The 25,447-nt window shown below is 43.9% G+C and overlaps 1 protein-coding gene across 9 annotated transcripts; it reads left to right on the top strand.

The window, feature by feature from the left end:
• The first annotated feature begins 255 nt into the window (after window positions 1-255).
• Lhx9 (LIM homeobox 9) lies at window positions 256-23,762 on the top strand. Of its 9 annotated transcripts, none has more exons than XM_075988140.1 (8): window positions 256-424; window positions 1,318-1,425; window positions 1,664-1,733; window positions 7,094-7,212; window positions 9,019-9,221; window positions 10,282-10,637; window positions 16,118-16,320; window positions 20,244-23,762. In XM_075988140.1, the coding sequence occupies exons 3-8, from the start codon at window positions 1,706-1,708 to the stop codon at window positions 20,298-20,300; spliced, it is 966 nt and encodes a 321-aa protein (XP_075844255.1). In that variant the 5' UTR covers window positions 256-424; window positions 1,318-1,425; window positions 1,664-1,705; the 3' UTR covers window positions 20,301-23,762. The 9 variants fall into 9 exon arrangements, with proteins under 9 accessions (XP_075844255.1, XP_075844250.1, XP_075844249.1 ...); XM_075988135.1 differs by lacking the exon at window positions 20,244-23,762 and adding an exon at window positions 17,378-19,796 and having other exon boundaries at window positions 328-424; XM_075988134.1 differs by lacking the exons at window positions 256-424; window positions 20,244-23,762 and adding exons at window positions 784-1,100; window positions 17,378-19,796.
• The last annotated feature ends 1,685 nt before the right edge of the window (window positions 23,763-25,447 follow it).

The following is a 25,447-nucleotide window of genomic DNA, read 5'->3' as shown; positions in this document are numbered from 1 at the left end:
CGTCTCTTAAAGCCCCCAAACTGTGGATTGCTTGTGGGACTGGTTGGCTTCCATCCCCGCACAAATCCGTAATTTTTGCTGGTGGCTTCGAGGCACACAAATGCCTTCAACCCATCCAGCCCCTTGGCTCATGCCAAGTCAAGGAGCGGCTAAGACTGCGGGGTCTTTGGGGAGCAGACTGGCGTGGGGGAGGGCGGCGCCGGCGCTGACCGGCGTTCTGGAGCTGCCAATCTCTCTGCTCACACCTCCTTCCCCACTGGCGCGGGAGCCCAAGCTAATCCCCCGCCTCCCCATCTCCGACTGCGAGGGGCGCCCTGGGTGGGGAGTGGGGTAAATAATTGGCCAGAGGTCTGGCTTCCGATTCTTCTCTACCAGCGGCTCGAGGGAACCCGGGGCTACGCAGTCCTAGCGGGATCTAGACCAGGTAACAGGGTCCCAGCCGGTCCCTGCCATAGCCGATAGCCGTTTTGAGTGCCCAGGTTCGAGTGCAGAATTTCTTCTAGAAGGTTTTTCTCAGCTGTTGCTCTTTAGTAAGGACCCAAGAGGGGCAGGTGTCTTGGGGCCCCTCGCAGACGGGTCACAGAGGCCGCTTTCCAGTGCAGAACGCTCTCCAACTTGCTGGGTTTCCGATGCGGGGCTTAGAAGCATCGATGGTGAGCGAGGGATGGGGAGAAGAAGGCGGGGGCGGTGTGTGAGCAATCAATAGCTTAGCCCAGTTTCCCCAGGAGCTACCACCCATTCACCTTCTATGCAGCAGGCACCAGCTGGCGGCAGCATCTTTTAGGTACCAGCTTCAGCAAGTCAAAGGCAGGCTGGGGGTCCGGGAGGCTAGGGTACGCTGCGGGGCTCCAGGACCCCTCCCCCGGCTGCGCCCAAGTCTCGGGATGCTCGTGGCTTTATGAGGTTCCCTTGCCGCCAAGTCTTCCATTAACACCTCCTCGGATTATTGAGAGGCTGGCAGGGCCGAGCGCGGTCTCGGAACGGTTGTTGGGGTACTGGCCGGAGGCTGAGCCCTCGGCCATCCCGGACCCTCACCTTTTCCGACTTGAGAAAGCATAAACAGAAAATAAAAGACAGGTGGAGAAGGCTGAAGGTCAGAGGTGAGAGATTCAAGTCAATACTGGGGAGAGAGGAGAGGAGAAAAGGGACAGAGGTAAGGAGGGAGGGAGGAGAGAGATAGGAGGGAAGCAGGGAGGGAGGAGAGAGAGAGAGAGAGACAGAGAGAGAGAGAGAGAGAGAGAGAGAGAGAGAGAGAGAGAGAGAGAGAGAGAGCACTTATTTATGTTCATTCACGGGGCTTGTTTATTTGATTAACAGAGTGCGTCTGCGGGGACTGTCCCGCACTCCTGACCGCCACCTCTGGCCACCACTTCTCCCAAGAACCAAATTCTTGAGAGGAACAACTGACACCAGTGGGACATCAAGGTAACACCCCTGTAGGTTCCGCATAGTGGGGAGTGCTTTTCTATCCTTGGGGGGGGGGGGCGAGGAGGGCGCTCCCAGCCCTGGAGCTCTGGAAAGGAAGCTCAGCTTGGGCATAACTGCATGGGTCCCCAATCTCAGCAGACAAGAGGTTAGGACCGGCCCCACTAAGGGAAGGAGGTTCTTGGGGAGCCCAGGCAGTAATGTCTAGCTGACACACCGGGTTTTCTTCTTCTGACAGTACAATCGCAGTTGTCTGGAGATCGACCCTCTGGCGTTAAAGATGCTGAACGGCACCACTTTAGAGGCAGGTGAGTTCTCGCCAGGTTCCTCGGTATTTCTTTGCCACTGTTTTCTTTGGTCCACGTATGTTCCAGGTGTGTGTGTGTGTGTGTGTGTGAGAGAGAGAGAGAGAGAGAGAGAGAGAGAGAGAGAGAGAGAGAGAGAGAGAGAGAGAGAGAAAGAGAGAGAGAGAGAGAGAGAGAGAGAGAGAGAGAGAGAGAGAGAGAGAGAGAACCACTGTGAGCCCATGAGTATGCCTTCATTGAGTGGAAGGATCGTAATTGTCTTAAAATTGAGCTTTGCTTTGGAGACTGGAAAACATTTTGGCTCAAGACTTCCCGGAACCTGCCCCCTCGACACGCCCGTGCCAGCTTTGGGTCTTTTCTTGAATACCATTGACTTTCCTTTTAGTCTAAGGTCAGGGCTCTGGGCAGGGGTCAGGGTGTCTTAGGGCCTGAAGAAACACAGGCATGAGGAACTTGCGACCCTAGGCAGAGCGGCTGGAAGCAAGTACCTTGAAAGGCTGGAATGGAAACTGGTTTTATTGACATCTTGTTGTTCATCCCTAATCCATTGCGCTGTGTAGAATTTATTGTTTACTGAGGAGACTCTGAGGGCCACCGGCAGAGCAAGCTTCAAGTAAAGAGACTTCACGTTTCAGAAGCGCGAATCTTCTAGACAAGGAGGTAGCCCTGTTGGGGGTGGAGGTGGGGACCTAGATTCAAGAACATAGGCTTGAAGATAGCGAACAGTTGACACGGGCCTTTGTGGCCGCAGGTGTTCCTGCACTAAAAGGGTGCAGACTTGCCCGGCCCTGACCCCACCCCGCGAAGACGTCTGTCCCTGAGAGCAGCAGGCAACAATGCGGGTGCAGCAGCTGGGCTGCGGCCGGCCGAGTCTAGCATCTCCCAGGCCGCCTGGTTCCTGCAGCCACAACTCTGAAGTCTCACTTGCATTTGTCCGGAAAAAGCTTTACTGATAGGATTGAATCCGAGGGACTCTCTGAAACAGAAGCAAACTGGACCTGCCAGCGTCATTTGGGGGAAGGTTTGCTCATAGAAAGATCTGTCTCGGCTGTTCAGAGAAAGCTTTGGGGACTTGCTGCCCATTTGCTCCTCTATTACCCGGAGCAGCCTGGTCATCCAAGTCCACATGGCGCTACCATTGAAAACAGGGCTCCCTAGCTCCTTACCACCTTTGACTCTTCTTGGCTGCTGAGATACTCGACATATGCTAAAACTTAGACATGGTCTTCAAAGTTTTGCCTTTCCGAACAACAGTATTCTTAGGATCCGAAGAAATAGTCTAACTTTAATGACCAAACTTGCGAGCATTAGATTATGGTCACCAAAATCCAGGTCTAAAGAGACCTTGAGTCTCTTACAGCTAAATGATGGGCTGGGTTATTTTCTGTTCTCGAGCCTAAAGCTATGCAGCTGTTTGGGCAACCTATGACATCTCCGCTCTTCCCCTCCTGGCCTCTGAGGAGTTAGACTAAGCCAAAAACCTTTTCCCAGTGAAACTGCCAGGGTCCAGACAATGGCCTGTTAGTCTCCTCTGTCTTCCTGGAAATGCTGTATGTAATCAGGTACACCCTAAGTCTAAAATCTTCTGTCTCAATAGAATCCAGAGTCCCACTCTGCCGAAAGTTGTAACAATAGCCCCATGAAAACGCAGGGAGCAGAAAAGAGCACATTAGATTGCCTATGCTGGCAGTGTGGGGGAGGGGGTGGGCAGTGCCAGGTCAAGGCTCTGCCCCGCTGCCTCTAACTTTGGATTTAGAAAGACCCCGGGTCCTGCTGGGAGGGTGAGCAGACAGTCCCCCCACCATGCACCTGTCCCATTAATGGAAGTGAAGCCTCTGGCATTGAACTTGCCAGTGCTCTAACTTTTACGAAGCATGTGCCAGACTTTCAGCCTGGAAAAAAGAGAAACACTTCTTGGGTAAAAGTTTTTTGGTTTTTTTTTTTTTTAAATCTGGCAAAGCTGCCGGCATGCTTTCCCTATTTAAAGCATGTATAGTCCTTTGAGTGAAGAGGAGAGGGGAGATGGGACCTTCAGCAGTTCTTAGGGCTCCTGGACAAACGGTTATCACATTCTTGTGACACATCTAATTCTTGGTCTCTCTTACCCCTCTGCTCCTTTAGGGCTTCTTTTTGAAGAACTGTGAGAGGGGGGTGGGCTGGACCTATGGGAAGCTATTTCCCCCAAACTAACTGGGACCTCCCAAACTCCAGGACCCCTGTCCCATTCCCACCTTTCCAATGACTTCCTGCATTCTCAGAGAAAGAAAAATCTTGGCAGTTCACTTCTTTGTGGAAGTGGCCAATCCCTGAGGGCCCTGGAACTTAGAACCTTAGTTTTATAAGCAAGACCAGTCCTAGCTTGTCTTCAGCTAGGAAGCTGATTGCTGGGGACCCTCTGCTGGGCTTGTCCTTATAGATGATTTAAAGGTCTGTGCAGAGGAAGTGGATTGGTTGGATGGATGGATGGATGGATGGGTGGGTGGATGCAGGCTTCCATGATGTCATTGCCTAGCTTCCCTAGTGACTCTTCCCAAAGCTATGACTTTTGTTTTTAAAAGAGGTGTTTTTAAGCCTTTTCTTCATGAAGCCCGGTTTTTTATTTTTGTTTTGTTTTGCTTTTTTTTTTTTAAATGATCTTGCTTAACAGTTCAGGACCAAGACCCAAAAGCCAAAACCGATTCCAAACACTCCTATTTGAAAGTCAGGGAGGATGTAGGGGAGAAACTAGGCAAAGTGGATGACAATCTTATATTTACTTTGTGCTTCTAGCATCCTTGGGTTTAATTGAGTAGTTCTTTGGGTCGTGTCAGCCTCGTCCTGTCCCCCCCCCCCCCTTGGGCCCTGAGTCAGTTTAACTGCTGGCTTGTGTGAAGGCAATCTGCCTCTTTGTGAGAGGACCTGCTGTCTCTGAAAGGGCCCCTGCCCCCGTCCCTCCTTGGGGCCCTTCGCGTGTGCACGTGGGTTTGAGGAGCTCACTGATTTCCATCCAAAGGGGCTAATTACATTACTTACAGTAAATAGCCGTCCTGCTGTCAGGTAGGGCTGCCAAAATGGGGGGGGGGGTGTTTCTCCCGCTTAGTTCACTTGGTTAGCTTCATTTTTTGTGTGAAATTGTGTTTTATGAGCTGTATTCTGGTACCCAGAGGACCTTAAAAGCGTCCAGTCTGCAAAGAACATTATTTTGACCCTGAGAAAAAAAAAAAGGTTGGGAAACAGTGGAGGCTTGAGTTTCATGAAGAGGCGACCCCAGGAGCCTCAAAAGGCAAAGCTTTGGGACAGGAAGTTAAGCAGCTACACCAGGGTGGTGGTTTCCTTCTCCCCTGCGTTCCTTCTCCCCTCTTCTTCTCTTCCTTCCCTCCATCCTAAGCCGCCCCCTCATTAGCATTCATCCTTTATTCTTTCCTTTCTTCCCTTCCTCCGATACCCATTTTCCCCAGTTTCTTCTTGGCTTTCCCTCCAGATTGGGCCGAGGCTCCACGTGGACTGCCAGGGTGTAAGGAGGCGGGCCTGCTGCGGGGCCGCTGCGCTTGGGTATCTAGACTGAAGCCCCCATGGCCTCCGGCAAGGCAGCGGTGTGGCCGGGAAACAGAGGCTGAGGACCACGAAGGAAGGGATGAGAGCGGCCAGGCTTTCCTTCTCTTTCTGATTAAGTTTCCGACTCTGGTCCTCGCTCCACAATCCTAGGGCTTTTCTGGCCGTTTCAGTGAGTCCACAATATCAGAGTATTGTGGGCACTTTTTAATGGTACCAGAGGGAGGGGAAGGGCCGTGCTAGCAAGAACAGAGGGCGATGGAACAATACCATCTCTTGTGAGGAGCAGTCTGCCGTCCTGCCTGTTAGTTCTCACCTCCCCGCCTCCACCCTGAGCCCCTTTCACACCCACCGAAGTGTGCCGAACGCCAGCGGCCAATGCCTCATCCTACCCCGGTCGGGCGCCCAGTTCACCCGAGCCCTACACAAGTTGACAAATTCCAAACGGGACACTAGAATCTCCACTAGTTTACCTTCGCGCTAGAATTAGGTAAAAGAGTCATTTTTCCATGGTCAAGATTTTGTTGACTATCTAGGTCTACAAAACCATCCCCTGGCCTCTATACTCAAAATATATCCTCTCCAAAAGTAATACTCGGAAAGTAGGTTCTCCACGCCCCTTTTCACTTTGGAGGACTCCTTGGAGCCTGGTGGTGCCTCCTGCCCTCGGGGACGTGGGGCGAGTAGACTGCCGTCCGAAGAGTGTTTTAAAACGAATGTTGAGAAGGGGACGGGGAGGAAAGAAGTAAACATTAAAAACCCCCGTTTTCCTGAAGTGCTTCTAAGACTGCAGCTTCGATATGTTCCTGGTGACAGCCTTGTGAACTGGGTTTTGTTTGTTTGTTTGTTTGTTTTTAAAAAGTCTATCGACGAGAAGGAAACAAGGTTGCAACTCATCTTTTATGTATCTGGGCTGGGGACTGATGAACTGGGAGCGAATGAGGTTGGCTCTCCCTCCAGCTCCGTCTAGGACTCGGACGCTTAGGGTTCCTTTAAAACACGACTATTGAGAACTCTTGGAAGGATATGTGCTTGTGTGTGTGTGTGTGTGTGTGTGTGTGTGTGTGTGTGTGTGTGCAGGCGCGCGTGTGGGATGGGGGTAAAGGCCCCCTCCTTCTGCCTCCCCCCAGCCCCCCACCCCTTTGTAATGTTTGTCCCTGCTTGCCCATCACCAGGGGGTTGAGAGGAGTATGACAGGTCTTTGTTGTCTGAATAAAAATCCGTGGCAGCTCCAGGGAGAGGACTCCTCCTACTAAATTATCAAAAATGGGCTGGCTTTAGTCTCTTAACAAATTGGACACAGCTCCGGCAGGAGCAGTCCCCAACCCAACCCTACAGGCACTGGGAACTTGCAGGCAGCCGGGGACCGCTGAATATAGCGCTTCGTTTTCTTTCTTTGTGTTCAAAACTATTTTTCTTTCTTCCTCAGATTTTGTTTTTCTCCCCCCCCCCCCCCACCCCCATGGCAGTTGTTTCCCATTAGTAACTCGATCTCTCGCGCAGTTAAGATTCTCCTGCTATCCCCTCCTTCTGCGTTTGTTTGTTTTCTGTACATCTCCTTCTGGGAAACGCCGGACCTTTTTTCACCCTTCCCCTTCGCTTTTTTTTTCTGCCCGGGTCTTTTCCCTCTCAAATAGATCTATTTCTACTCTGTCGTTTTCTTCTTTTCTCTCTTGCCCGTGTTCCCGCCCGTCTCCACGCTCTTTCACCGCACAGCTCTGTGCGGTCCCCTTTGCTTCCTTCACGCGGATGAACTGAGAGCCCCAAGCTTGTGTTTATGGAAATAGTGGGGTGCCGCGCCGAAAACAATTCGTGTCCTTTCCGCCCCCCAGCCATGCTCTTCCATGGGATCTCCGGAGGCCACATCCAAGGCATCATGGAGGAGATGGAGCGCAGATCGAAGACCGAGGCCCGTCTGGCCAAAGGCACTCAGCTCAACGGCCGCGACGCGGTAAGGACCAACTCCAGCGCGGCGCTGGAGAAACTGCGAGTCTCCGGCCTGCCCAGGTTGGAGATGGTGGGTCTAGGGGAATTCTGTCTGGGAACGTTCTCTGTTCGCTAGGTTTTCTCGAGAGGTCTGCTTGCTAGGCAAGGAATCGAGGTATCTGGGATGCTGCGGTCCTGAGATCACCAGTTTTTATAGCGGCTGAGCGCGAGCGTTCAAGGCAGCAGGCTTTGGAAGGAGCGGGCGTGCTCCCTGCCAGCCCCAAACTCCAGTTTCTAGTGACTCGGCAGCTAGGCCGGATCCGTAGTCCAGAGGGCAAGCCTTGGTGTAGGTACTGAGGGACTGTTTGCCGGCACGGCGTACCGGACTGGCTGCAGCCAGCCGTGGGATCCTAGTCTCTGGGATGGAAGACCAGACCTTCCCAGCAGACCCCGACGCGCTGGTCGGTTTCCAATTCTTCGAACGCGAAGAATTCAGCCTCCTAATCCAGAGATTGTTAGGGCCTGCATGCCGCTTCAACTACCCTGGTCACAAAATTGCGTTTCTCTTTCTTCTGGGGAGGTTATCTTATGTAGCGGGAAATCAAATAAAAAAGAGAAGGAGCGGCCCCCTTGTCTAAAAGCAGAAACACGAACAAACTCTACAAACCTAAGAGAAACAATCACCTACTACTGCCGGTTACTATTCTTAAGAGCAGTCACGTCTTCGTGAAATTAATAGTAATCTAAGCATTTCCCCTGTTCACTTATGGACTGGAGGGAGAAAACTACAGAAGTCCGCGGAAACGATTCCGGGCGAACAGGGCTGTGTAGAGCTTTCATATCACAGCGGGGACTGTAGCTCAAACTGACCAAGAAGGTTCTAGCTGGTCGGCGCGGTTTTGAGTCTTGTTAAATAGTCCACTGTCGTCGTTTGCACCATTAATACAGTGAGAACCCACTATCCGAGAAAAAGGCGAGACTTAACCTTTCCATGTCGCCAAAATAAAGTAAGGGAAGCCCGGATTATTTCTGCTAGTCTGAAGAAACGACCCAGCGAGTAACTTATTTTCATCGTTAGCGGCTATTTTATTTAAAAATAAAGAACAGCAACCAAATTCGACTGGGATCCTCAGAGTGAATTTTACCATCTTTGCTAGTCTCAGTTGGGACCTAAGTAAGACGCTTAATTTGGGAATCAAATTTTCAAGAGAAAGGCTTGTGTTATTTATGCTGGCTAGAGAAAAGAGCGAATATACAGAAAAGACTGGATGGGGTTCCTTCCTTTGGGACAGGCACTTCACTTCCTTACAGAAACAGGGTGACGGCCTTGAACTTACAGAATAGCAACATCTGCTAAGCATGTCCGAACATAATGTCGGCCAAATTACTTCATCCATTAAAATTCAGAAAAATAGAACTATAGTATTGCTTGTGTGAAAAAAAAATCCACGTACTTCAGAATTCTTTCTACTTCTCGATAACAGCTTTGTTTTATTTTGTGTATTGTTTGAGATTGAAAGTCACAAACTTTTAGCCTTAGCTATTCTAATTCTGGAACGCTTATCAAAACATTCTCTAGGCTCTAAAAGTCTGGGTGCTTTCAGGGTTACAGGTCCAGGAGGACCGAAATGCTGGTCCAGGTAATCCCCTAAGAAGGGGAACTGGTCGTTGAAAGGGGAGACATTGGGAAAGTTTCTCCACTTTTGCTTTTGTGTGCTGTGGCCCCTGGTAAGACGCGCTCCTGCGCTGGGGACTCTTCTGCTAAAGGCGTCCCGGGTTGTGCGGCTGCGCCCCAGCCCTCCTTCAGCTTTGCCCTGTGCTTGCTTCACAGGGCCTGCCCCCTCTCAGTCCGGAGAAGCCCGCTCTGTGCGCCGGCTGCGGGGGCAAGATCTCCGACAGGTACTATCTTCTGGCCGTAGACAAGCAGTGGCATCTGAGGTGCCTGAAGTGCTGTGAATGTAAGCTGGCCCTGGAGTCCGAGCTCACCTGCTTTGCCAAGGACGGTAGCATTTACTGCAAGGAGGATTACTACAGGTACTCCCACCCCGCCCCCCATTCACACACTCCTCTGACCCAATAAACCCGGTGGAGCCACCTGCGGGAATCCAGAGTCGTCTGTCTTTCTTTCTTTCTTTCTTTCTTTCTTTCTTTCTTTCTTTCTTTCTTTTTCCTTCTTTTGTTTTTTGTTTTGTTTTGCCCGTCCAAGGTAAAGTTATTTCTGAGATGGGGAAATTCATTACATATGCCTTAAAGCTGTGTGCACCCTCGGCGGGGCAGCGAGGATGGGTGAGAAGGATTCCAGGAAGTAGAGAGCTTATCAGGATCCCAGCTCTTCTTAGCTACACAGCTCAGCTGAGAAAACTGGGAAAAGAGAAAATGGACAGGTCTCTGGCGAACAAGACTTTTGTTCTGTTTTGTTTTGTGGGTTCCTCCCTCCTTAATGTGAATTGGTTAACTTGCCGGCTATTGGCAGGGGCAGAAGCAACTAAGTGGATGACAAGGATCCTGTAAATGACTATGAAAAGGTCACACAGGCTACTGCTCCCCAGGCTAGCCAGAACCAGATCGAAGAAAACAGAAAACAACAAAACAAAACAAACAAACAACAACAACAAAGCCCAGAAGCTTGGAAAAGATTTAAGCCTGTGGAAATGATCTTGTTGCCCTCTAAATAGAAGTAGAAGGGGGTGCTGTCTTTCCCCTGCAGAATTGCCATTTTCTGGAGTAGTCAGGCAAGATTTAGGTATGATACTATTTTGTCATCGGTAAGGCCAGGCTTTTCATTTGGCGTTGCAACTTAGTATTCTTTCAATAGTGCTGTGAGTTGGCCAGTTCAGAGTTTTGTTTGCTTGCTTTTTAAATTACATTGAAGCTAAGTTCCCCAGTTCTTCTGACTTTTGCATAAGGATGCTTTTGTTTGGGTTCACCAGAACCAGAATAGGTCACTGTGCAAATAAAACTGATATCCAAAGTGGCCCTCAGCCAGCATTCCCAAGTCAGTCTTTGGCCCCTGCAGACTAAGCCCTGGCGCTGCAAATGGGAGGTAGGTACTGCTTGCAACAGCTGGAACTCTGACTCTCCTGTTTGCTTCCAGAAGGTTCTCTGTGCAGAGATGTGCCCGCTGCCACCTTGGCATCTCAGCCTCTGAAATGGTCATGCGCGCCCGAGACTCTGTCTATCATCTGAGCTGCTTCACCTGCTCCACTTGCAACAAGACCTTGACCACGGGAGACCATTTCGGCATGAAGGAGAGCCTGGTGTACTGCCGTGCACACTTCGAGACCCTCTTGCAAGGGGAGTATCCACCTCAACTGAGCTACACCGAGTTGGCAGCCAAGAGCGGAGGCTTGGCTTTGCCTTACTTCAATGGCACTGGCACAGTGCAGAAGGGGAGGCCCCGGAAGCGGAAGAGCCCAGCTCTGGGAGTGGACATCGTGAATTACAACTCAGGTGGGCCCCTAACTTTACCCACCCCGACAGCTCAGATCTTAGAGTGCTGGAGGAGAATTTGGCAGAACCGGTTCCGTTTTGGGACCCTGTGGCCAAGACAGTGCTTTGCCTAACATGACCTGGCTCTCACCACAAACCCCTCTTGGTCTGAGGAAGAGAAAGGAGAGAAGAGGATGGAAGGGCAGAGAGGATGGGTTATTGAGCTTGTGGAGAAAAAAAAATTTATAACCATGGGGCTGAAGTGACTTCCCCCAAACAGGCAAAGCCAAATCCTTGTTGCCCATTAGTTAATGAGCCCATTAGTTTCTGGCTCTCGGTTGGAGCAAAACAGCCCCAGGGCAATTCCTTTGTTGGAGCCAAATTATAGATCCTGGAGGAGGTTTTCCTAAATAGTTAATGGGGGGAAAAGAAAGACTTCAGAGCCCAGTTCCTCTCTGTCTGGAGGGGGCAGAGGCTGTGGTCACCAGCCCAAAGTTAATCAGCAACATAGTTGGCAAGGGTATTGAAAAACTGAATCTCTGATCCTGGCAAAGAGAACCATAGGGTGGGACGGACTCTGCACAGCTGAGACAGTTGTTTCTCTGGAGGGTCAGGGTATTCACCCAGCCTACTCACTCCCTGCCTGATAGCTCATCAGGTCCTCTTGACGTCTGACAACCTGAGGAATCTCCCGGTCCAGTCCACTGGGTTGCTCAGGCCTATGTCAGGCTGCTTGTTTGCCCACTGCCAGCCTTCTCTCAATTCATAACAAAGCGCAGGCAACAGCTCCCAAAGACCTCCTAGCTTTGGAGAAAGCGCCCATCCATCTGCTTCACACCCGTGCACCAGTTTCTTCCTGTCGATAGCCTGTCTCCACTTCCCATCCTGGAGGTCAGGCTCTTGGTGGACCTTGAAGACCTGAGCTCTTGGAGTAAGCACAGAGGGGAAGTGGGTCCCAGAAAACCTAGGCTGATTTTGGGAAAGCCCTGATTTCCCATGTCCTGGCCCAAACTGATTTAGGAACTCAACACATAGGGGACTTGGGCTACTGGAAGAGACCCACTGGCTTAATTGTGCATATCCGACCCTATGCTGGTTTGTTTCCTGGGATTCTTTTCCAAATTTAGGGGAATCCATTCTGGGATGGAGCAGAGAGATGGCATCTCAGAGAGAGAGAAGGGACACACAGCCCAAAGAGGCCTCGGCTGTCTCTACTGAATTCACATCTGGGCAGCGGCTGGACCAAGGGAAAAGAGCCAACATAGAGGCTAAGGGCGGCTCTGTGTTCTGCAGCAAGCACAACCCAGCGGTTGGCCAAGGGCATTTGCGGCTTTGCCTGGCTGCACCCTGTCCACCCCCCCACCCCCCCACCCCCGCCCCTGCTAAGCTGGGGCAGGGCTTTGCCTAGGGTCCAATTGCCCACTGCAAACTCTATCATCTATAATGCATGGTCCTCAAGGCAAAAGAGGCAGGACACTAATTGTTCTTTGTTAATAGAGGATGACAGTGGAATTTCCAACCTCTCACCGAGACCTGACTGTCCTACTGAGAGAGGAGAGGAGGAGAGAGGAGGGGACCGGTGGAGGCCTGGAATGGGAAGGGGAGGAAGGGACACTGGATTTTATACAACTGGTGGGAGAGAGAATGATGCTGGCCCCCCATGAAATCCAGGGGGATGGGGATTTCTAGTTAAACTGGGAGCAAGCTCGGCTCTTGGCTCTTGGCTTGCTTTAGTTAATCTAATTAGCTGAATTTGGTTTTGCCTTGGATCTTTATGTTAGATGGTTCCAAGAAGCTTTCAGAGTAATAGAATTTTGCTTCTCTTAGTTTTTACTTTTTAAAAAGACAAATAGAGAAGGCAAAAAGCTGTTTAGGTTCTTTGTTGGTTCCGTAGGGTTGCTCAGTCTCTGAGTACACTGTCCTCTTCCTGGACAGCAGAAAAATGGCCCAGGCCGCCCAGTCCACTACAGCTTCTTAACACCCTTTCCTGGATGTACCCAGAGACACAATCAAATAGAACACCTTTCTTTAAGATTAGGAAGATTGCCTGGAGGAATTGGTTTGAAGTAATCTAAGCAAAAATCACCCCCATTTACAAAAAAAAATTATGATTCTAATGTCAGCTAGTCATACAGTCCAATAGGGTAGGGGTGGGGTGAGGAGGGTGGATCAGCAAGTTTAAAACATATTAAAATTTAGAACATACAAGTCACCTACATTTTAAGCTCATTGGTTTTGTAGCATTATTTAGGTTTTCTCTTGCCATTTCTCCTGAAATGTAAAGCTTCATAAAGAACAGCATTAATGGGATCCAAATAAATTCATACAATGAATTTTAAAAAGGTATACACAAAACATATTCCTGATCCAAAGACTGTCAGAGGTCAGTTAGGGCTTGCCATAGTTTAAGCACTTTTCAGTGGAATGTTCCTAGTTTAGCTTTTACTTCTTTGTACATATTCACCAAACTATTCAGGCTGATTTTTTTTTGGGGAAGAAAAATTACCTATTTATATTTAAGATAAAAAGATCATTTAGCTGAAATGTTGGATTGAAATAAGGACCTTCAGAGGTAAGAGGATTCAGTCTAGGGTAGACAGGTCCTATTTGGATAATTGACCATTCACTAAGAAACTGGATTTCTGCTACTTCTCCTCCCCCCCCCCCAGGTTCTTTCATCTAAATGTGCAGGATTTTTCCTTGTTAAATTAGCCTGGCACTGACCCCTAGTGGTCTCCCAGGAATTAGTTAATTCTCAGAAGGTTTCGAACCCTTAGAACAGAAACTCATTTTAGATAGGTGACCCTCTCGCAAGCAAGCAACTGGATGTAAAACATTTAGCTTTTCTTGTTAGCTTCAGTAACGACAGAGGCATAGGCTCAGGTGGGGATTTAAAGCAACTTAAAGAGAGTTATTTGTTCTTATAATTCAGGGGGAAAGAGCCCTAAGGCTTAGAAATGCTGGGAACACAATCATCTGCAAATTTACATAAAGCTTTTGTCATTAAACACAAGTAATTTAGGATAAGCTGATATATTGTGGCAGAAATTGATTTCTCTATCAAGCTGCAGAATGTAGGTGCAAACATAGCCACGTGAAAATCATATATTATAAGAAAGACCTGGTGTCTCTGTTCTTACACACTGAATTGCTGTGTGGTGGCAAACTCAGTAATTCTTTCTAGTGTACTAAACCACTGTACTGAATTTGCAATGAGCAAAACCAAGTACAGAGGACATACTTAGAAAAGCAATTTCCTCGAATCTTATTTTAATTATTTTTTTCTCTCTTAGATTCATTTCAAATGATGAATAGCTAGATAGCTAAGTTGGTTATTTCTAGGAAATGTTATCCTGGGAGAGGTGGAAATAAGTGTGTTATTTAAACATCAAGTTGAGGCTCATGTCACAATTGATGTGTTGTTCAGGAAAAGTTGCAACTCACATTGGCTAGGCATGCTCTCTCATTTGAAGAAGCCTCTAACTGCTGGAATGTGCCTCTTTGAGCAAGTTGCTGAGGGTCTCTTTGTAATCTGGCTGTGAAATATGGCTCAGTTTACTGGAGATATCATCGTTTTATAGTCACAGGATGCTCTTTCATCGATTTGAGGATCTCACCGTGCAATTCTGCAGACTATTTGAAGGGGACATATCCCCGCTGGGATGAAATAGGGCAAAATGTAAAAGATATTCTCTTTGTTACCTGTGGGTATATGTTTCCATTCTGGCAGGCCTAAGAAGCTTAAGACCAAAGTTTGGCAGTATCTGTCTGATTTGGGCACCAGCTCAAGTTGATTGGACTTTGTATTAGCATGCACTTAGGATGTTCCTGGTCAACAAAGGGCTGGGAGGGTGTACTTGTGAGCTCATGGTCTTGTTGTTTGACTTAGGAATGCAAGGGAGAATGTGATACAGTCCTTTCCCCCAGAGAACTCACGGACACCTGCTCCTTTGTATGACTGCTCTCTTGGGCGACTTCCCACCTTTATGTCTTGGGATACACAAAAGTTGATAATTCTTCATTTTATATATTTGGGATAATTTCTCATTAAATGAGTTTTATTTGCAGTAGATTTCCTGTTTGATGGCCACAAAGCTGCATACATGCTGATTTCTGAGCACATCTATGCTTATACACATGCAAATAGGGAATTCTGAAATTCTAACCAGAGCCTGGCAGGCAGATACCATTTTATAAAGCAGGAGAGGGGTAACATTAAAAGATGACTCACCCCTTTAAAGATTTAAGCTTTTCCTTCAGTATGACATGATCAGATTGATTTGAAATAATGCATAGAAGCTCAGGATGGTCAGATGTGAAAGCACACCAGATGAATATACTAAATAAGGGCCCAAGAGCCAAAGACAGCTGTGCCCTTGAATTGCATAGGTGAGTAAGCCAGTAAATATTTAGTGAAATGTTCTCATCTTGTAGTCATGTCTCGTGCAGAACAAGGAAGTGGCTTTAAATATGATGAACTTTCACATCCTGAGAATGAGGAATTTTTCACTGGTTTTAAAGCCCAATTTATTTTGCCCTTGGTGCCAAGGAGGGTTTTGCAAGGGCAGAGAAGATGCTGCCCTCTTACTGCCAGGCTGGTCAGTGGCACAGGTCATACCTGACTCACACACATCCACAACACAGGAGACCAAGCTGGGTAGAAACCTTCATTGTGCTTCTACAGTGAGCTGTGGGGAGTGCTGCAGACAGGAGCAAGGGAGGAGGCTGGGATTCTTTTCTTTCAGAAATATTTATTAGGCTAACTCCAAGGAAAAGGTGTTTTCTTCCTGGCACAGCTCAAGCTAACCAGTTGTAGCTAAAACTCCTCAAATGCACTGCTCTTATATTCTCCAAGACATTCAAAAGCGTCATTTTCTCATGTCTTCTTGTTTTTCCTATCATCATCTTTTTCCCTCTCGAGAAAGTGCCACAAACATAAGAAATTCTTTAGATTATCCCTTAGTTTCCTGTGTGCGTACACATACTGTGCTGTTAGATAACTTGAAACTTGAGACCTGAAATACATGTTCGCCATATTTGTCACGTAAAGAACAGTGCCTTGATACAGGACAGGACAAACCAGAAACAGGCAAAATGGCACAAAAACCCATGTGAATGTGGACACCAGGGTGCAGATCCACATAAACTTCTTCTTCTTCTTCCTCCTCCTCCTCCCTCTTGTCTTCCTCCTCCTCTTCTTCTTCTTCTCCCTCCTCTTCCTCTTCTTCTTCTTTGAGGTCCCTCTCACTCCCTACATTTTCTGGAGCATCAATCAGAGAGAAAAGACTTTATCTTCTGTTTTCTATTATGCAGACCAGCTGTATCCAAATGGCCTAGTTTAGCTGACTATAGCCATTGTCTTCTTGTCTAGATATCACTCACCATTGAGAGAGATAACAGTCTTTTGCTTTATGATGATGGTAGTGTCATATGCTCTCCATCTTTTAAGCCGATGTAGAAGTTCCCACTGACCAGTTGTTTGTCCACTGTTACTGCAACAGGTTGTAATGAGAACGAGGCAGACCACTTGGACCGGGACCAGCAGCCTTATCCACCTTCCCAGAAGACCAAACGCATGCGAACGTCCTTCAAGCACCACCAGCTCCGGACCATGAAATCCTACTTTGCCATCAACCACAACCCGGATGCCAAGGACCTCAAGCAGCTTGCTCAAAAAACGGGCCTGACCAAAAGAGTCTTGCAGGTAAGCCACGTCCATCATTGGCTTTGTATATATGTCCTCCCTTCCCCTTGACAGAGACTAGCTCTCTTCCCTAATCACCTGGAGATGGATATTTCCTCTTCTGCTTCCTAGTAGTCTCCTCCTGTAGTTATCTTCCCACAGGGGCTTCCTGGAGAGTACTCAAGGAGTCCGTGAGGACTCACATTCTCCCTCCAGATGGAGAGGTGGGCTCCAAACTTTCATTGCTGTGTAGACAGCATTACCTTTATTTAAACAAGTGTTGCCTATAGAGATGTCCACTCACACTGGGTTTAATGTACTAGTGTTTAAGGATCTGCTGTCCCACGTCTGCGGACTCTTGGCAGCCCATTCATGTCAGGACCTTCCAAATTCAGGTGGCCCGTCCCCCAGCTCCCGAACTGCCGAAGGTCAGGTTCGTATCTCAGCAAGAAGTTGGAGCAAGAATTTTTCTGTTTAACCAAGCCATTATTAAAAATCCAGAGTTTTTCTGGGTGTTGAATTGCTTCCCCAGGCTTATAGTAAGAATTATAAAACGATATAAGGTTGCCGCGAGTGACCTGTGATCTCCCCCCCTCAGTGGCAAGCAGCAGACTTCTTCTGTTCTCTGGCTGTTTGGGGGTCTGTGGCTGGGAAGAGTATTTCTGTCCATAGAGCATTTGTCAGGCGTCGGACTAGCAAACAGCTTAACCTCTGGTGGTGCTTCCCTCACACGAGAAGTTCTTAGTTTGAGACACTTTGGTGACCCTGCTTTTCCCTACTGAGGAATGGTGTATTTTCCCCCTAGTCCCCATGCCTTTGTTTCTGTGGTTTCCCTGCTCCGGTACCAGTTATCCTAAGTGGCACATTTAATGCAGCAATATGTACAGTAAAGAGAAAATAACTCTATTACCCAGAGTAGTCTATTTTGAAAGAAGTAGAAAAAGTCCACTTTCTTTCCAAGAAAAATGATATTTAAAAGGAGAAATAGAGGAAAGGAAAAAGAGAAAAAAGGAAGAGAGAGAGAGAAAAAAAAACTTAAAAAAAATCGATAAAGAAATCAATTGGGATTGGTTTGCAGGTTTGGTTCCAAAACGCACGAGCCAAATTCAGAAGGAACCTTTTGCGGCAGGAGAATGGGGGTGTTGATAAAGCTGACGGCACGTCGCTTCCGGCCCCGCCCTCAGCAGACAGCGGCGCTCTCACTCCACCCGGCACTGCGACCACTTTAACAGACCTGACCAATCCCACTGTCACTGTAGTGACATCTGTGACCTCTAACATGGACAGCCACGAATCCGGAAGCCCCTCACAAACTACCTTAACGAACCTTTTCTAACATTGGTTTTTTAAAAAAAGGATTCTTCCTCTTTTTATTTTTATTCTAATATTATTATTTTATTATTTACGAGATTTTTTTTTTTCCCTTCTCCTAACCCACAAGATGTTTGGGGAATAAATAGCAGCTTGGTGTGTAGCATCTACACCACTTGGCTATGAGTTTACAGTATTGTCGCTTTTAAGTGAACGTATTTTGTCTACAAGGTGTATTTGATCTTTTTTCTTTAATCAGGTTTTTTTCAGTTGGTAAGGGGAGATTTTGAATCATTCTAGTAAGTGCCTCTTAAAATTGTATGTTACTTATTTCCAGAATCTCGAAGGGAAAAAAATGGATGGTATTATGTTGGGCAAATCATATTCCTGTTTTTGTGATCGAGTTATTAATGAACCAGACACTTAATAAGTTATTTTCTAAAGTCTTACAATTTAAAAATTTCATGTTAAGAAGTTAAAAACAAATGTACTATTTCTGTTTTTTTTTTTTTTTTAGCCTGAACTATTAATTCAAGTGAGGGATATGATTAAACAAAATATTGACATCAATTTTAAACAGCAACAGTTAACTGGGTGAAAAGTCTAACTCAGGAATGTAACTTCCTGTTGTTAGGGCTTTTTACTGTTTTTCAAAATTGAAATAAAACACAACAACCTTAAACTCCTTGTGTTTCCATGAGAGTTACACTTAAAATGTGAAATTCTGTACTTTTGACCCCCTACTTAAAAAAGTGAAAAGATAACTTTTTTTAGCCAGTCTCTGAAACTGTCTTTTTCCTTAACTTTTTTTCCCCTAAAGAAATGGAAATAAGCAAAATACAAATTTTTAAGAAGTAAAAATTAGCATAATTTAATTAATAATTAATTGGCTTCAGCTGTACCATGATATTGTATCTGGCATTCTATATAATGTCTTTTTTTTTAAACCAACTTAGTAAATGAATACCAACACTGAGAATTATTGGGTTCTTCCTTATTTTGTTTTGGCACGGGTTGATTTATGTGTAAAAATCTTTTTAATATTACAGATGTGAAGTTATGAGTCTTAAAGTAGATAAACTCAGAAGCCTTGTGGATGCTGATCTGAATATATTTCCTAGTTTACAGCAGCATTTTTTTTCTTTTAATTTAACGTGAAATCGTAATGGTCTGGGCAGTGGTGAATGTTCATCTACCTGCTTCTGTTGTAGTTAAAAAAACAAAAAACAAACCAACTAGATTGTGGATTTCCTAAAATAATCAAGAAGAAGTCAAGATCTACGTCTTGCTTTAGTGGATTGTTCAGAATGACTTTGCACATACTGTCCACTCTTTTGCACCCTTTAATCTCCTCTGGTGGTCGAAGTGGCTATTTAATAGATTTTAAAGGTGCCCTTCTGGCTGTATAAATGTGTGGTTACATATTGACAGTTCACTGCCCACATTAAAGTGCATTATTGTAACTTTTGCTCAGGGTCTTTAGAAAATTAGCACAGAAAGTAGCTTATTTTTTAAAAAAAAGATGATGGAAGAGAAGTTAACACTGTAACAGAAGAAAGTGTGATCGCCATTATATATTTAGCAAGTGTGGTCATCTTCTATGGAGCTTAAATCTTGACTTTTCATATTTCTCTTACATTTTGGGCATTTACCACTAACCAGACCAAACAACCTTCTTAAGGCTGAGATCTTATTAACACACTTTTACAGGTAAAATATCGATACTTAGAAATTTTGTTCTTTGACAGAACAATATATGGTACTACAGACCTACTTTATTAAGTAGACTAATTATAACTCAGTTCTCCTATGTGCCTTATGATATAACTTGGAAATAAGTTTGTGAAAAATCAGGATATATGTGTTGTTTGTTAAATTAACTGTTTTAAGCCCTTTTGACACCTCACTAGTTTTGTACTGTTTTACCTCTCATTTCTGAAACTCTTTTTATGGTGTATCCTGTTAGAGGGGACAAACATGTCATAGAAAGCAGTTGTGCACTCTTTCAAATATAGTTGATAAATTCAATAATCTTATATATTGAGCTTCGTGTTTATAGTACAGTAAGTGGTCTAGCAAAATTGTCCATGTTCCTTTGTTTATTGATAAATGCATTGTATAGAAACTATTTCCCCTAAATATTTATGGACCAAACAATTGTGATATATCCTATTAAATTTGTGTGAATAAACAATTTTGAATCTAAGGAGTTTTATTTCCCATCAGTTTTGCTTGTGCTAGTATATTTTCAGTATCTATGTGTAAAAGCTAAGAAGTAACAGCACAACTAAAAAAATTCAAACAGACAAATAGGTTCCTAGGTTCCCAAAGTTCTGATTCATATCAAATACACACACCATTGTATATAAAATGTGATTCAATCTTGAATTACCCTTAAATATTCTTGTTTATAATAAAAGTAATGCCCCACTGATTTGACTCAGTTCAGTTTTCAGAATAAAAATAAATTAGCAGATCCATAGTTGCATGAAAAGAAATCTTAAAGATGATTAAGATTTAGTATCAGGTCTATTGAGCTCTAGTGGATATTTGTAAATCTAAATAGAAATTGCAGACCCCTAAAAGCCAAGTTGCTCTGTAGTTAATAAATTGTCACTATGATTTTTTTTCAGGGAGAACAAATCTTGGGGCATTACAGCCAAACATCCCGACGTTTGAAAATTCCCTAAAGTATTAAAAGAAGGGGAAAAGTTTGATCGGAAATCCACTGCAGTGAAGACAAAGACCCTATTAGGTTATGATAATTATACACTTAAAAGTTTATTAACCAAAAGAGAGAGAGAGAGAGAAAGAGAGAGAGAGAGAGTGACTTAAGTGTCATTTATTGAATGTTAACAAAACTTTTGTTCTTTATGATGTCTGACACAAATGAAGGCTTAACCTCATGTGGTTTAATAAAAGAGTGAGATAAACCACGCAGAAAACCAGAGCAACCTGGCAGTAATACACCCTCCCCTCATTTGGAGAAAATTATTATTGAAACAACTCCACACATTTGTCAAGCACAGTAACTGTAAAATAAAGTCCCCAAACATCCATTTCATCTGCTTGCTAATGTGTATCAGTCCTATCTCTTAATGTCATTTTCCAATTGTAAATTCAGAGGATAACTTTTACTCTCATTAACAAGAGTGTAGGGTTCAAACCCAGCGGTTTTAGTACCATTGTCTATAAAAGGCCCTGCATGCACTTTTGCATCTGTCACCTCTAGTGTACATCTCTGTAATGATGACTTTGCTGTTTCCTGTATGATAAATAGCTTTCCTGAATAAACATTTTATTTGATGCAAATATAGTTAACTTTATGTTAAGCACACATTGTTGAAATTAATTTTGAACACTGTCTTAAAGAGTCAGGGCATGAAGTACATTTGCAGCCTGTTATGCCCAGGGGAAAAATTTACAGACTAGAGAATTAGGTGAAATTATTTTCTTTGATTTTAACTTTTATGGCTTATTTTCATTTATTTGTATTCAGTTGACACACGGATGAAAATAAAATAGCAAGCCCAAATTACAACAAAACAAACATCAGAATAAATTATTATGTAAAATTCCAGCCACCTTTTTCAGATTCCAGGGTAACATTTATAGATTCTCTGTGAGTTTACATGTTCACTATGCAATGAACAAATTTATTGAAGTATTTAAATATGTTCCAAACGCTGACATTTTTGTTCTCTGTGTAGTTCAGGTTGCAGAAGGTATCAGAAACAGAGGATCAATTGGAAAGAAGAACAAATATTTAGGAATGAGGTTTCTTTTCATCGTTAAAGGGAATACTTGAAGAAAGAATTGTGTGAAGCTCCTTTTACTTAGCTCTATATCCAAAGCACATGTTAAACAAATTAGCATATAGAATACTTTCCAGAAAAAAAATTCCTTATGAAATTTTTATTATGTACAAATAAGCCCTATGTAAAGGATGTAAGTTTTATGAATGATAGACATAAAATATCTCACTTATATTTATTCTCAGAACGTTGAATGTTTTCTCAAACACTTTCCTTTCCTGAATGCTAACCACGGAAAAGAAAAGGATTAAAGGACAGGTACCAAGTTAATTAACAATGCACCCAGAATGCACCTCGCCAAGTGAACTGCTTTGAGTCATCAGGGAACATGTTAGTTTTGTCAGTCACTTGGATGTTTATGGCTCATCGAAATCTCATCCATAGCACGAGCAACCTGAATGGATTTTCCAACACTTTTTCAGCCAGCGTGTTGAAACCTTGGTCCTGTAGGCTTTGCCTTCTTTTCCTGTTCTGTCACCTAGGGCAGTTTCATTTTGAAATATTTTTGGAAGCTTGCCTGTTTTTTCAGACTTTTAACTATCTGTCTGGTATGTGAAATGCGGGAAGAGACCAAAGAGAGAAAGAACATAGCTGAATTAGACATCTGAAAAAAATAATACAAATTTGAAACAGGCATGTTTTTTAAAAGAAGAGAAAAAGAACACTAATTACGTGAGTGGGAAGTGGAAAAATCACGTGATGCAGGCTTGGAAGGTCTAACACACTTTCCTATGATGTACGACAGTCTTCAGTCTGGGCAACTGCACACTTATTGTTTGGCATAGATTAGAAGACTGAGGATATTTTAGATGGGTGCAGGGCACCAAATTATAGCTTCTACCTCCCCAAATGCCTAGATGAATATAACTTCTGGCAAATTGATCCTAGGAACACAAACTCTTACCGACCATATCTGTGAACTTTGGTGAAATACCATTGTAATATTGACTTACATAGTAGGTAGGCTTTTGATACTTCAAATAGAGTAACACTTCATAACACAGAAACCAAAGCATACAACTCTTAGAGCCTTGGTGGTTTTCACTACCTAAAATGCCAATAGCTTTACTTAGCAGAATCCCAGTGGAATTCACTGTACAGTTTTCAGAGTGACAGCTCTTTTATTAGGCACATAGAAGATAGCATCATTTTCTATCGCAGTATGCCTGCAGAGCGCACCGTGGTGTGAAGCATCGGAAATGGGAAGTGCTGGGACAAAACCATGGCATTCTATCATCCTAGGCTTTTAAGGAAAATCAAGAGATAACGCTGTTGTGATGAAAATAGAAAGTTTTGAATAGAGTTTTGTTATTTCATTTTTAACTGTGTTACTAGCACAGTTAGCTTCACTTGTAAGAAGATGACAAACTGTGAAGGAGACTCAACACCTTTTAGACTTTATGGTCACTAGCCAATAAGAATATTGGGGCTTAGTCTAGACTAAGTAAATAATGTAAAAAATGTAAAAAAAAAATTTTTTTTGAAAGCTGTGCATATAGAGAAGGTCTCTATGGTCCAATGGATGAATCTATTTTCTATTTCTAGTAATAAGAACTCAGTTCTGAAGACTGAAATGAAAAGCAGTAACAAAACAAAAAACCTCTGATGTACAATTCTTTGCTAGACAGATAATGTAACAAAATTGGAACTTAAGTCTCTTTAGCTTTTGCTATTGATTTGTGTCCTTTTTGGTCTCACCTATTTTGACTTATGGTATTTTCAAATTATTATGATAATAAGTTCCCTTATTTTCAAAAATAAAATCCCCAAGTTAAAATATTCTTTATAATGCCTTCTGGGAACATTCCCATTTTATTTTCCTGGATTTCGTAGCAAAAAACAAAAAAACCCCAAAAATACTGTGCATGATGCTCAAAGAGTCTGTGAACAGGAAGTAAGCACTGTGCATGATCTCAAGGAGTCTGTGACCAGGAAGTAAGCAGCCGGGATTCACTTCCTTGTTAACTGTGTTGCAAAATCAGTGTTTCATTCAGACACCATCCTCTGCTTGCTACATTTCTCTGTGAACAGTAATAAAAAACAAGCAACCAACCCCAAATATTGGCAAGTTTCTCTTCTCTTGGATTCTTGATTTTTGCTTCTCTGTGTTACATTTTATCTTGTGCTGAAATGACAAGAAACAAGCAAGGATAAAGATCCAGGCATCAGGGGGGAAAGTTCTGGTGTCTGTTTCTGTGTCCCTTCAGGTCACTTGTTAGAAGCATCAGGAATGTTTCTTTCCTTTGAACTTTTTCTGTTTACACCATGCATGATCTCATAAATGACTCTGAAGTGTACCTGGATACCTTTTATGGTTATTTGAAAATAAAATTTGCTACAAATAAGGCGCTCTGGTCTCTGTTGCTTCATATAATGCCTGAATGCATTGATTTTTTTTTAATACTTTCACATAGAAACAAAAAGTTGATATTTGAGAATGTTTAAATTGTTATTTATGGCAAACATAAAATGAAGAAATTCCAAGATAAGATTGCCTTTACTTCATAAATTTCATTTTCCTCTTTTCCTTTTCCAAAGTAGCAAAAATCTAAGATGAGCAGTTAGCTTTGCCTTTGACCTTCAAGTCTTCTGAGTGCATATGATTTTTGAAGAGCACAGAGGGATTTCAGGATTTAAAAAAAAACTGCTTGAATTCTGAGAGCAAGAATACTTTCTTAAAGGAAAAATGGTGGGAAATTATTTTCAATGTAATATTCATAGCATTTTACCCAAGTGAACTAGAGCCTATAGACAAATTTTAAAGAGCTACAAAGGTGTTGTGAAGTAAACAGACGATGGCATTTATCTATCCCAAAAATTGGGACAGCTTACTTTATAAAATATAATCACAAACTTGCCTTGTTTTTTGTATGCGCATTTATACACTTCAATGACAAGGGTATGCTTATGTTTTCAATGGTATGGATTAATTATTTACTAGATTTTTCTTTTAAATTCAACAATTTTATCCTGTTGAATTTTGTGTGCATGTTTTGAATATTTTATTCCTATCACCTAGTTAAGCCAGCCGTTAATTAAATGCAAAACAAATGTAAATAATGGCAATTATTTGATTCAGCTACAGTGACAAGCGTACTTTTTATTAAGTAGCCTGTGCTCGTGTTCTTACACATTTGGTGACAGTAATTTCTGGGTTTTGTGAAAGTTACTTCCTTTCTTCAGCTGACCATAACTTTTCTTTTTATTAAAATTGCTCTCTTGAACTATTGTTGCATTCAACTAAGTTTGACCAATATATGCATTTCAGTATAAGTAACAATAGGATTTTTTGTTGAAGAAATAGTTTACTTGATTTTACCTATTAAGGAGGACAGCAGAGAAAAAAGTACAATGCTAATAGTGTATTTTGATTTAAAATTAGCTTTATTATTATATTAAAGTGTTCACACATCAATGAGTTCATTATTATGTGTGAAAGACATTTTTTTCTTTTTCTTTGTTTTTTTTGAGACAGGCTTTCTCTGTGTAGCTTTGGTACCTGTGCTGGAACTCACTCTGTAAGCCAGGTTGGTCTTGAACTCACAGAGATTTGCCTGCCTCTGTCTCCCACCCCCCAAATGCTGTGATTAAAGGCATGTGTTACTATTGCCCGGCAAAACGCAAATTTATTGATCTGCACATGTATATGGACCCTAGAAATACTCACTATGGCATGCTAAATGTGCATAACCAAGGGACAGTTCACACACATGCAACTTTAATAGTATAAATACTTATCACACAGTGGATCATGAGGTGCTTGGCAATTTTCTTTCTTTAGCATTTTCCAGCCAACTCCTACTAGATACTTTACTTTTATTTATGTATTTATTTTTTTAACTCAGATATGCATACAATCATTCCACGTGCTAGGAGGAGGCCTTACTAGACTGGCTCAAATTCCTTCCTTCCTTTCTTCCTTCCTTCCTTCCTTCCTTCCTTCCTTCCTTCCTTCCTTCCTTCCTTCCTTCCTTCCTTTCTCCCTCCCTCCCTCCCTCCCTCCCTCCCTCCCTCCCTCCCTC

Source organism: Microtus pennsylvanicus, chromosome 10, assembly GCF_037038515.1.
Source record: "Microtus pennsylvanicus isolate mMicPen1 chromosome 10, mMicPen1.hap1, whole genome shotgun sequence".
Lineage (NCBI taxonomy): Eukaryota > Metazoa > Chordata > Mammalia > Rodentia > Cricetidae > Microtus > Microtus pennsylvanicus.
The sequence above is the reverse complement of the archived record's forward strand: the minus strand, read 5'-3'. Positions and strand labels throughout refer to the sequence as shown.

What these genes read in the sequence shown, in the direction of transcription:
- Lhx9 (XM_075988131.1), top strand. Translation starts at nt 7,039, where the DNA reads ATGGAAATAGTGGGGTGCCGCGCCGAAAACAATTCGTGTCCTTTCCGC. An exon ending in CATCGTGAATTACAACTCAG is followed by an intron (nt 10,638 to 16,117) that starts GTGGGCCCCTAA and finishes TTACTGCAACAG; the next exon opens with GTTGTAATGAGAACGAGGCA. An exon ending in TGACCAAAAGAGTCTTGCAG is followed by an intron (nt 16,321 to 17,377) that starts GTAAGCCACGTC and finishes ATTGGTTTGCAG; the next exon opens with GTTTGGTTCCAAAACGCACG.